We start from the raw sequence: 13,593 nt of genomic DNA, 5'->3' as shown, positions 1-13,593 counted from the left end.
TAGCAGGCAATTCACTACAGAAAAAGCCACTTTCAAACTGCTAATGCAGTCCTTTTGTAACCAGTCTCCCTTAAGGAAATCAGCATTTATTCCAAGAACTGAGCCCAGATGAGGACTGAATTTTTTTCTCTGTGTGTGTGTGTATATATATATATGCAGTTGTTTTGGTGTAAACTAACAACAAATAATTTAATATTTGACAAATCTTTCAGACCTAGGTTAATCTCCTCTAGGGCTTTACTCATGAATTTTCCAGAGAAAATTCCACAGTGCAAATGCAGTAGACTTGGTCAGCATATCCCACCAGTACTTGAATTACAACACACATGAGTAGAGGCTACTGCTTTACAAAAGCTAAATCCCTGTGGTTATCCTTCCTGTCTCCAGTTGTTAACAGCCACCTCCCACCACTCTTTCAAGTACTACTGTGGTGAAGTGTGTGGTGCTGGGCACAATTATATCCACATCGCACTCTTTTGAGCTATGGCTCTTGGGACCCAGTACATAAATGTTTTGTAGACAGCAAGTAAAGCTTCTCTACTTGAGGTAACCGCTGCAGCTGTGTTGCTTCACCAAAACAGCCCTTGTAACCATGAGCTGTTAGGATTTTCAACAATGGCAGCATTTCACATAACAAAAGTAGTCTCTGTAGAATACTGTACTGGTATGGAGCATACAAATCTGAGTAACAGTCCTACACATAGGCAGGTCACAGTCTTCAACTGCAAAAGCACCTCTTTATATCTGATGTTGTATTTGAGGCAACAAATGGCTTAACCTGAACAGGTTAAGCATCTGAACAGGTAACTGTCATACTGCCTTCTTTCCTGGAGCAAGGACCAGATCTCAAGAAGATTTGTCTCCCACCTCTGCTGGTTCACCTTTAGAGAAGCATTAGGTGCAGCTGCTACCACCAATGTTAGTCTAGATAAGAACACGGAATCACAGAAAGTGCCTACTATTCTTCAAAGTGCAAGACTGTCCAGGCAGTAGTGTTCGTTAACACCTGTCACAGAGACAGTTAACATAAAAGGCTCCCTCTGCAACAGCTACTTTTTCTTCTGAACTGGAATAAAGACAGAAACAGCAAACAAACTAAAAAAACGGTATAGAGAACGGTTTATTAAAAAACAATGAAACACAATTACACTTCAGTGTGCGGCCAAAGGTCTGACTTTAATTTAAACTAAGTACGCAGCATCCATGCTTCAGAAGTCATGTAAGCATGCGCATGGAAGGAAGGGAAACTGGTGCCTGCTGGCATGCTCCTCAAAATCTCCCCTGGAGTGGTCTTTAGCATATATATTATGTTTGTTAGCAGGGCATGAAGTTTGAATTCCTACAGGCCACAGAGGAAGTGAAGAACAGGTATCTCTATTTACATATACAGGATTTCCATAACCATCTTTCAAACAGAAATGCAATCTGCTGCACTTCTAACAGCTGTGAAAACACTGACAAATACGGAAAAAAAATGCAGGTAAACATGCATACTGCAATTTTTTTTTTAATTTTTTTTCCTCAGACATTTACTTACAAGGAAGTATTTAATTTTATTTCACAAGTCTATGCAAACTACTTAAATGAAAAAGACAGCCCTTTTGAATACTCACTCATCAAGAACTACACGTAAAACGTAGCTTTTCTATGCAGGTTAAGACCACATACAAACAATGCTGCAATCCTCCTTTAGAACAGAAGGGAATGGATTACTAGAATGCTATTCCTAAAACATTCTTCATTTTAAAGTAACTATTTCATTAGTAAGACTGTTTTAAATTAGTTCTTCTGAAAGAAAGCTTTCAAGATCATCCAAAAGGAGCTTACATGCACGCTTTGCTTTCTTTGTTAAAGTCATACCCAACAAACACTACTTAGGTCTATGGTTTAAGTATGTGTAAAGCATTATGAGGATCCTGAAGACTTTTTATCGAAGAAGCCGCTCAGTCTCCTTGGACTTGCTTTCTTTTGTTTTTCTCAGTAATGCCTGTTTTATAGCATTGATCTTTTCATCAAGTTCAGCCAATGAATAGTTCTGCTAAAAGAACAAAATAAAACCCACAATCATTTACATCTTGTAATTGCTACAGAAGTGGCCTAGCACTTGATACTTGAGGTCACTGCATATTGCACTAAATGACAGAAATAATTTTGCAGAATTATCTGAATCTAGTACATGGTTATTTAAACTTGAAAGAAAAAGAATGTAAACTTGGAAAAAACTGAGAGTCCTAACCATGGATCAATTTCCATCAGACACTTGTTCAACCTGCTCATAAAAAACCAAAAATCCTTTGATGTTAAAACACAGGACAATACTGTAGATCCTGTAGAACCCAGCTTTACAACTGAAGGTTTTTCTCCTATTGCCCAACATCAACCTCCTCTGTGCCCACTTAACCTAACAATTTTTTTGATCTCTTACACAAGGAACTGGCTATCATCCTTTTTATAAAAATATTTCACCCTACAGAGGATTTTTTTCTTGTCTAAAACAAGCCTACTTCCTCAAGTCTCAGATGGCCCACATCCCATTCTAAGCATTCTCCTCAGTGCACCTGCCACCAAGCATTATGGCTAGTAGCAGACAGTGTTCCAGCTACAACCTCTCTCGCACTGAAGGTAAACTCTCTTGTGGCCTCAGGTACATGGTTAATGCATTCCCTTATGTGATGGTGGTGTGAAAACGGCAAGTCTTACTGACTTAGGTTAGTATCTGCTATAATATCATGTCTTTCTGCAACACTTTTGCTGAGCCAGCCATTTCTACTTTTATTGTCTCTTCATAAACTGACAAAGTGAATTAAAAAATAATTAAAAATCAACAAAAAAACCCCAAGCCAAAAAACCCCAATCCAAAAACCAAAACAAAACCAGAAGACATTACTAGGAGGCTGATCAGAATTCACAAATTGCTTGTTACCCCCAGCTTGATTAACATCGTTACAGATTTATGCTATCATCTTTCTAACTGGTGAAAAAAATAAATAACCTACCCTAGTACAGACTCTTAGAAGGCTTATTTCATTGTGACACCCATTAACTTCTCCTTCCCCCTCTTTCTTTGCCAGCAACCTATCCAATACTGATGCAGCTATTTCTGAGAAGTTAGATATTTGCTTGGTAGAACTTCTGATTAGTTTTCACTCAGAACATCCTCAACTTAAGGTAAACAAAAGTTAACAGCACTTACATGGGGAGGTTGAACCTTTCTCCTCTTCCCAGAACAGCTCTAAAGAAAAGATATAATCAAAACAGACTTAATGTTGCACTGACAGAGGACCGCAAGTAATTCTGTAACAACGTTGACAAGAGTCTTTAAAGTACATAAAAAACACTGACTGCGATTCCATGGATTAAAGAAATCTTTTTTTATAATTAAGTGTACTTTGGATCATGAGAAATACTACTGGAGAGCAGTCAGAAGCTGTTGAAGCTTCTACATGCTTGGCAGCCAACAACTATCAACTTAACTGAAGCTTCCTACAGACAAAACCAAGATCAATATCCTGCTTTTGAAACTGTCAATATTTTTCTCCCTAACATGTTCTCCTGTGTCCACACTAATATTTATGCAAAACTTTGGACCAAAAAAAAAATGCTAATTACTGCACAAGACTACTATTGCCACCATCACATTTTTTTTCCCCGAGATCCCCATTCTAAAGAAGATCCTAAAGCACTTTCTGTGGAAATTTTGGCTTATGAAAGTGTATGTTTTAACTTCTGGTTTCCAACAACTTAATGGAATATCCTCACAAATAAAAGACTTTACTGGTATGCAACACAAACAAAAAAATGAAACAAAAATTTATTATACTGCTATTGATTTTTAATTGCTGATTCTTCTTTGTGAGAAGCCTCTTCTCAAGGGAGAAGATATAAATTACAATCAACAGTAAAAGACACATTCTTACTGTTAGGTGGAGAAAGAAGTGCAAGATAACAGATAAGAAATTTCTACATCCATGCAGAGCCTGATGTAGTAACAAAATGTTCTCTTTGTCCTAATCTCCTTTGGTGAATGAAGGATAAGGTTTACTATTCAGAAAGAGAACCCCACGAGAAGACTAGCAACGAAGAAACCATAGAAGTCATAGAATCACATGAAAGAATTTTTAAAGGGTTTAGTCTCTCAACCTATTGTAAGTTATTTCACATAGCTGATCTTTAGTAATCAGATAATGTACAAAAGCCCAAAGGATTTCAGATTATTTAAGCCATTAATGATTTGTATAGAGATAAAAACTTTAGTCAATTTTGTGTCATAAGAAACACTTCAGATTTTAAAGCAGGGGTGGGGGGGGGGGAGAGGGCTAGGGAAAATTCCAACCTCTAGAATATATTCCTTACAAATTAGTTAAGCTTGGGTGGCTGCAATGTTTTCCCTCCCAACAAATATTATTTTACTTCAAATGAGAAATTAGGTAGAAATGTGAACTTACATAGATGGTCCACATGAAATATAACCATCACACTATGCCAGAGTTGTCTACCAAAAGTGTCTGCCCTCTGACTTCTTATTTTTTTGTCTGTACATCAAAGACTTAAGCACAAAAGTCCCAAATGCATTTAGGTACGCTAAAAGAAGTTGAGAGAATTTCTTACTACAGATTGAAAATATTCAGGAGACAGTCCTTCCAGCTCAAGGATTTTATCTTCAAGCTTCTTGATTCTCTGATAAATGTCTCTTGGTACAGGACCACCTAAATACACCAGTACAAACACAAAGAAAGCAGGAAAAGTTCTTGAATAACTTTTTAATCTAAAGATTGCAAGTTTTACAGGTGAATTCAAGTTCAGCTATCAACCAGTAGACGAAACAAAGTGAGCGGATGGGACAATAAAAAGCAAGGGAACCAGATTGATAAGCCAGTGTAGTCAGTGAAAGCAACAGACAACGTTATGCAGGTGGCTGAAACATGTCTGACAAGGTCCCTGGAACAACTAATGATCACTCTTACAATATATTGGTCACACTCCAAATGTTACCTCTTCAAAACTAACAGCAGCATCGGGGGGGAGCAGATGGGATGGCAGACAACACATGAATTCAGCACTTTTATCTAAGATTGTTCTGAAGAACATCTATCTCCACTGAGCATAGGAGGTTAAAGGACAGGTATGACAAAGGCTTTTGCCTGGCCACAGATGGGAGAAGCAGGGGTGGGGAATGTGTATGCGGAATGGAATAACACAGAGCTTTGGAAAAAAAATAACCAAACAAAACAAATGAAAAAAACCCAAAACAAAACAAAAGCCTCACAAAGACCCAAAAGTCCCCAATAAAAGCCACAAACACCACAAAAACAACAGCAACAAAAAAACAACCTCAACCCATTTGCTATTTGCAGCTACAGCAGCTTGGGCTTGATGTAAGAACAGAACTTGATCAAAGATCAGCTTCAGAAAGCATCTTACTTATGCTACATAGTATTCTATAAACTGAAATCACTGCTTATCACAACTACTGGCTATCCCAATTAAAATGATAGTCTGGTTCTGAACAGTAGTGACAACCAAAGCCTTAGCAAGCTTTTACTTCTTCCCTTGTCACCTGTTTCCATTTATTTCTAGGTCTATTAGGTAAGACAATTCTATTCCACAAACTAGTGAAATAAGCACTAATGGGGGTTTTTGCCATTCATCTATCTCCTCATTTTAGACAGACAATTTTGCAGGTAGCTTCCCTCCTTCAGTTCTGCTCTCTACTCATCACTCAGAAGCTACTAATTAAATCAGATAACCTCTCACTCTTCTTAATATTGCTGACTCATAATGTAAAGAGAAAAGAGCAGTACTAGGACTAGAAGAAGCTGTTCTGAACAATAGCAGGTGAGTCAAGAACAACTCTTCCAGTCATCAGAAACAAAAGCAGGTAGCTGAGGCAGGTTACCTGCTCAGATTAATACTTTTTGCACAGCTGCTGGGTACAGTAACAAATGATCTTGAGACCTTCCCCAGAGATGCCAATTTGAACAGGAGTTGAGCTGGAATTGCACACTTTCATCCTCTTCCCCTATTCTGTAGTTAAGCTGACCGCTTTCTTCAAACAAAATTATGTCACCTATTATAGGCACAACCTGGAAGCAAGGACCCCTCCTCTAGCTACCCCCAAACGTTATCCCTGATATGCATAAACTCCAAAGCGACTACACCTTGTAGCCTTAATGCTGGCCAGTCACTTGCAAATTCTATTTCCATACACAAATACCACCTTATTTTTGAGACAGCTATACAGCTAAGCGTCAAACTCCAACTGCTGCCTCAACAGTATGTAGGAGTATTCTACTCTCCTTGTTGCCAGAGGACTTTGATCCAGTATGCATACACAGGAATCTAGCAATCTAGTCAATGTTCACCATGTTCTTAGAGAATGGATTGGCATCTATTCAGTATTCAGAAGACAAAAAAAGTCGGTGTGTGTCTCCAGTGTGATGTGTAGAATATCCACTTTATTAGGTGAAGATCTGGGCTTCTGTTTTGAAAATATTTTTTCAGGAAAAATACAGATTCTTCCTCGGTAAGTGCCCCACTGATTTATATTCTAAAAAACTGGGGCAGGGGGAGGAAAGCAACTACTTTAGAAAAGTCAGTAGCATGGTGGCTATGGTATTTATTTTAGTGAAAGGTGAGAGGAGGGCCACAAAGATGGTCAGAGGGCTGGAGCACCTGCCCTACGAGGACAGGCTGAGAGAGTTGGGGTCGTTCAGCCTGGAGAAGAGAAGGCTCCGGGGAGACCTTATAGCAGCCTTCAAGTACCTAACAGGGGCCTATAGGAGAGATGGGGAGGCACTCCTGATCAGGGACTGCAGTGATAGGATGAGGAGTAACAGTTTTAAGCTGAAACTAAGTAGATTTAGATTAGATATTAGGAAGAAATTCTTTACTGTGAGGGTGGTGAGGCACTGGAACAGGTTGCCCAGGGAGGTTGTGGATGCCCCATCCCTGGAGGTGTTCAAGGCCAGGCTGGATGAGGCTTTGAGCAACCTTGGCTAGTGGCAGGGGGGGCCGCCCCCGGCCGGGGGGGGGTGTCCCTGCCCATGGCAGGGCAGCTGGAACTCAATGATCTTTAAGGTTCCTTCCAATCCTAACAATTCTATGATTCTGTGTTTGTATGGTGAAAGGTATTGATTCCAGGTCAAAGCAGAAGGACTCCATTGGCTATGGAGAACCTCTACCTCGAAATATTCAAGACTGTTTTAAATCCCATTCTGAAGTGTCTCTCTCACATTTGCCACCACATCAAATGTAGATTTACTAACTCAGCATCCTAATTTGGGCATAAATCTCGGTTCCATTATAGGCATAAAAACCTAGACACTAGATTGTAGTACTTGGGGTGACTAAACTCTTCAGTGCATCTAACCACTGTTTTTACAGTCACAGTTTTTACAGACTGGGCCAGTTTTACTACAGTAATGATAACTGTAGTACAAACCGGCATATCGATGTCAAAATTAAAACATGCTACGAACCTGTTTGTAACCGTAAGTGTGCTTCAATGTTTTGCAATCTCTCCTCAACAGCTTGGTTTCCACAATCATGAATGGGTACACTTGCTTTGTAACTGGACCCATGTGCTCCTTCAGATCTAGTCTGAGGTCCATATGTATTTACTACCCTAGAAACTACGTAAAGAGAACACAAATTTAACACATATGCACATGAAACACAAAGTAATGTCTAACTAAAACAATCAAAATATCAAAAGATTAAAACCTGTGTTAGATCAATTTCGCACCAGTCTGTCATGTGAAGACTCCCACACACATTAAGATGAAAGGTTCAAGTAAAAGTATTTTCCCATTTTTGCTTGAGTAAGAAAATTAAAGAAAAACCTAGGACTTTATATATGCAAAGTAAAAGAATTACTCATACATTCATGTAGAATGGTGGTGTCAAGAATTTGTCATAAGCTGCTGATAAATAGCAGAAAACCCGACATCTATGTCAGCAGTTGCACATGTGAGCTGTTGTGAATGCAAAGAAGAGGCCAGACCTAATATTACAGGAAGCATCGTAACTACATGAAGGTGAGGGGAGGTATACAACTAGAAGAACTGCTACAAATCTCAGCAAGGAAGTTCTCTTCTAATTTTTGTTATTCAGGTAGCAGTTTTAATGACTCTTCAGCTGCCTCTGGGTCTATCTTTCCATGTCTTCATCAGAAGATTTTGGTCACTTCTCTTTAAATCACAGTCACTTCTCAAGTCCTTCCTGATATGACTACTGCAGTGTACAGCAGACTTAAAGACTACGCTGGTAACTCCAGACACTGAAGTACACACTTTCTTACTCAGTACTTCACGAAGGCCACATGTAGAATTCAGAATAGCACCATGAAGCACGATGAATTCTAGAATTTGGAATAATGAATTGGTTTCTAGAACCAATATCAAGTGGATAACTGAATACTACCACTCTCACAAATAGAAAAGAGGGTTAGCTTCATTCTCATTTTGAAGATTGTTATTAAACACAGAGTAACTTGTGTATACCTAGAGAGCAGTACACAGACAAGCAATCTTTTATGCATAACTTTAATTGGACAATGATTTCTACACTATTTACTCCTTTCCAAAAGATAGTGCAGCAGGAAGCTTGTTCCCCAGCTTGTCACTTCCCATAAATCTATGTCTTGGAACTTCCACTGTGTCCCAAAACTATTTTCTAATTCAGTATACTTACATCAGCTAACAAAAAACAGAACATAATTTTATTGAACCTCAATTCCTTAACTGGACTGCTAAGCTTCACCTTATAGAAAAGCTAAGAATTGTCCAGCTTCTCTATCCTGCTTTATTTTTTGCCTCTTTCCTTTCAGACAATGAAAACAGGCCACTTTGTTTTGGTCTTTAGTGCATAACCATCAGCTTAATGAAGCAGCTATGGGATTAAAAACCGGAGAAGTAAACAAAGATGTAAAAGTATTCACTGGAGTTAAAAATCAACATTAACTTTGCATTTTTTGAGCATTCTAAAAAAAAGTTCTTAAGTCAAAAATTCATCAGTGCTGTTCTATCTGGACACTTTTAATAAATGGGTATTATAATAGTTGCTTACCCTTTATATGGCTTTTAAATCCAGGATAGGGTGTGAAAATTGCATCTGTTCTGGCACAGCTATTTTCTAAATAAATAAGAATAATATAAAAAGTGAGGTCCTAATTATGTATTTGTAATTTAAAATATTCTAACCATCATCAGCTTTGAGGCTTTTAACGAATCTAACTAAAAATTTTAATAGAATAAAAACATCAGAAATACTTAATTCATTCTATAAACACTTGCTCATTAATAGTTCCACACACTTGCATGGACCTACTGGGTTCAACTGGATGACACTTATATAAATGTATGTACACATGCATACAAAAGTTTATTGGATCGGAATCAAATTTTGTCCAATTTACATTTTATTTGATTCTTACTCTTCACTGCATTTCTCTGTAACTTAATTCTTTCTTCCTGTACCGAAGTCTTTTCCCTGCTTACCACTGTTATTCTGTTTTTATGTCCTGCTTTGAAACTATTCTCCTCCTACTCATCACCATTCTTTTCTCACCTTCCTGCATTTATTCTGATGTCTGTGACTTCTTTAATTTATTTAACCATGAAAACCTACAGTACAATCTTAGTTTATTCTAATGTTTACATTCTAACCTCCATTCATACACACCAAAGCTTTACACATATTTTGTTATATTTGAACATACAAAGGAAGGTCTTATAATTTCTTTTGTATGTAATTAACAATTTTAGGAATCAGTATTTTACTATCTAGTATATTCCACTTGACTTCAGATGTCATTTTCATTCCAACTGATACTGAAGGAGTTAACTCTCTTCCTATAAAGCTTACAGAACAATAAGCTTTGATCTCTAGAAGCATAAGTACATCACAGAGACAATGCACATCTGGGTCCACAGGTACTTAGAAAATGTCTCCATACTGCTTATGTTTATAAAAGTGTCTTCACTTTTGAGACGCACTTGGTTACACAGCTACTGATCATCCTAATGGGATACAACCTACCAGATGGATTTAAGTTTGGTTACAGATACAGACAATTGGGCCAGCTGGTGCATTAAAAACACCAATAGCACGAGTAACGTTGAAAGGAAAAAGTTATTTAAGTAGCTAGTAATTCAAATTGATTGCAATAAATACTTATTTGTAATTTAACTAGCATTAAATTAACTTCAATTTTAATATGCAATTCAAAAGACATTTCTGAATTGCAATTCTGTTGACTTTGGAAGGAACATCTAGCTAAAACACTAGGAACAATAGCTACAAAATTATCCGATTTAAGAACACAGTTCTTAAAATAAACACAGTAATAGCTATAACCTTTCTGTATGGGATGCATTAAACATTGTCATCCAGGGACTACTTTCTTTTTTTGTCTGACAACATCTGCAGTGCACATGCAAGTTCTTAACTTTACAACAAAGTTACTCTTAAAATAAAAAGTTCTGGTTTAAATATAGAATAGTGCTTTTAAAACATAAAAAACCCCAACTTAAATTGCTATGAAGATTAAAGTCTGGCTAGCCAGTTACCTTGATTACAATCAATAACATTGCAAAATTCCCTGACATTATTTTCATTGATCTCAGCTTGTTTCCTCTCGATGAAGGCTGATATCCGCCTGTCAATCTGCAGGTAATAAACATGATGGCATATATCTATTTCATTCTTTACATTTAAAATTCAGAAAGGTATTTTTCTTTTTCTTTTTTTTTTTTTTAATTTAGGTACATCACTTACTTCTGCTTTTCCAGCTTTTATTTGGACCACTTCTGGATCAAAATTAATATGAGCAGCCTTCAGATCTCCCAAGTCATAACTTGCATAATTTTCTTCAGTCTGACAGGTACCATCATAAACATCTAAACTTGTTTCACAAGTTTGGCCTTCTGTTTTACCTGCAGATTCAACATGGCCTATATTCTCCCCTTTAATCAATGACTGGAGTTTTTCTATAAGAGGCTGAACAAAGAAAACAGTATGTTAGGGTTAAAAAAAAGCACCAAACAATGCCCAAAGCAAAAGCAAAAAGCCAAGTACTCTTACAATTTCTAAAATGGACCAACTGAAATAATTTTAGGAATTACAACATCTGCTTCTGGTGTAATATGGTAATAAAGTCTCGAAAAAAAAAAAAAAGGAAAAAAAAGCAATCGTTCCAAAAACCGTGCACACCATGATTCTGGCCTTTTTGACCTGTGCCTTTTAGAGGTTTGTACAGGAAAATTCCCAGATTCCTGTGAAAATCTGCCTGCTACTCCTTTGCTACTAGCTAAATCAAAGCTTTAACCATTGGCACCCATGCCACTTACTTAATGTGTCATTCAAATGCCTACTCAGAACAGTAAGGCTTAGAATTTTTCCTCCTTAACATGAAAGCCAATGCTTTCACACTGTAAAGCCTTTACTTTATCACTACAACACATCATTCCCCACTTGAAACTGCAGTTGCCCAAGTGAATGAGAGAACACAGACATGAAATATATAGGCGTTATCCTGAACACATGCTTTTCTCGACACGGTTGATTATCTACTTAGGTCATGAAATTAAATGAGAGAATGCACTGACATTTGAAGCAGCAGAAATAAATGCTTATTATTCTACTGCAATAATTCTTACACAAGATGTAATAACAAAACCTCAATACATATATATGTCACATCCCCTTTTTTAATTTTTACCAGTTTAATCTACTCTGAATTTCACTGCTTATTTTCCCTCCAGAATTTTTTTTTTTTAATAGACAACATGATTTTTACCAGTCACATTTCCTGAAACGGAATCAAATTCCTACTTGCAGTGTTCTTACAATTGGATGTTATTTCTACTTGCTTTTATCTTGCATATTTTCTCTTTTTGTTTATCACACCAAAGATTTGGTGGATTTCTGGAAAACATAAAGGGTCTTTCTTTTACCTACAGACAAGCAAATAAAGGAGCTTCCTTTTTCACGCTCTCAGTACTACACACCTGAAATAATTCATCAACAAACTGGTACTCAAATCCCCACCTTTTACAGATGAACCATCAAGGTCAAAACACTGTTCAGTTACTAGCTGACAAAACGCTCTCGCTGTCCCTGCCATGCAACTAAATTACTTTTGGCAGGGTTGGAAAGTTTCAAATAGTTAAAAGAAATGACAGTAATGGTGACTGGCTACTTGGCAAGATGAGACATTAATGTCAAAGAAATTACTCTTTAAAAAAAAAAAAAAGCCCTATGCTGAAAATATATTTAATTGCAGTAAGACACTCCAGGATGTGTCATGCTGGGATAATGCCACTTCTTGAACCACTGAAAGCACTCCATGAGCCTCAAAACTCACCCAACGCATGGAATCATTATCATAGCATGACACACACCTGCCGTGTCTTATTGCTTAATTATAACCCACCATAGATGGAAATGTATCACATTTACAATGCAAGTCCACAAATCAATGAGGTTGCATTTATTCAGCCTGCTCACCTACAGTGGCTATTGCACCACTAATCTGAAAAATCCCTAAGAGTGAGTACCTACGAAGCACAGTGGAATCTCAAGCATATGCTTTGTTTGCATTCTTTATTGCTGGACATAGCAATATAAGATCAAAACGACTGAAATTTTACAGTTTTGATAATATAACTACATTCAGTTGTTGATCACTTTTGTCAAGTCAAATGTGTCCAATGAAATATTTACCTGCAAACATAAAATATGCTGCTGAAGTGCACTAAAGAGCAATGTTGGCTGAAGTGCTGATGTGCTTTGAAGCTTGCTCCAATCGATTACAACTTTCACGATATCGTCTCCAAGGTTAAGCTTCAAGAGGGCAAAACAAACACAACAAAAATTATGTTGTTATGTTGTATTAATGTCACAAAAGTACACAAGACTTCTACAGGACAACAATTATGCTCAATCTCATCCAGACCCCATTTTTATAGGAGGACATTGGAGAGGTTTGACATTAATTACAATTTAAGCAGCTGTCATTTTCCAAGTAAGCTAGTATTTGCAGAGTATATTCAAAAATTTCTCATTACCTCATCACACTTTCATTGTATCAATTTGACCTTTAACTTTAGACAATTCTCAATTCCATTAACTATCCTACAAAAACATACTGTTCATGTTAATTACTCGTCTTTTCTTTTGACAGATGATAGAAGCACCAGTAGGAAGATACACACACCCAGGATGGCAGTCTCCTGTAGGTTCACATATTTTATTCTGAGATTTGCAAGGCTGTCTATGCTTGTATGACCAAGGTCTTGCTATTGTACTATGCCACATTCTTGAAATTTTGACTTGCTGCTAATCCAAAGGAGGCTTTATATTAAAAATACGTGTTTAAAAAAAAATCTTAAAAAAATCTCAAGGCCAAAGAAACTCTAGACTACACAGCACAACTATCAAACCCATTTCCAGATCACACTAGTTCCCTTTATATGCATTCAGATCAAAATAGCAATTGCCACAGTCTATTCTCTTTGCTAAGGAATTGCAATATTTAACTCCCAAAGCAATAAACACACGTAGTTAAAATGAAGATTTATTTAATATTTATAT

General features: G+C 37.1%; 1 protein-coding gene across 1 annotated transcript; it reads right to left on the bottom strand.

Annotated features, from left to right (window-relative positions):
* Window positions 1-1,687: 1,687 nt before the first annotated feature.
* Window positions 1,688-12,843, bottom strand: MBIP (MAP3K12 binding inhibitory protein 1; the record flags this gene model as incomplete). The annotated part of the gene is made up of 8 exons (XM_010080944.1): window positions 1,688-2,038; window positions 3,194-3,232; window positions 4,609-4,706; window positions 7,479-7,631; window positions 9,067-9,132; window positions 10,569-10,665; window positions 10,777-10,998; window positions 12,724-12,843. Coding segments are annotated over 8 exons (906 nt in total), but the record flags the coding sequence as incomplete, so codon positions are not given.
* Window positions 12,844-13,593: the final 750 nt, after the last annotated feature.

The sequence above is a fragment of the Pterocles gutturalis genome, unplaced genomic scaffold (genome assembly GCF_000699245.1).
Source record: "Pterocles gutturalis isolate BGI_N339 unplaced genomic scaffold, ASM69924v1 scaffold50974, whole genome shotgun sequence".
In the NCBI taxonomy this organism is placed as follows: domain Eukaryota; kingdom Metazoa; phylum Chordata; class Aves; order Pterocliformes; family Pteroclidae; genus Pterocles; species Pterocles gutturalis.
This window is presented reverse-complemented; position numbering and strand designations above follow the sequence as displayed.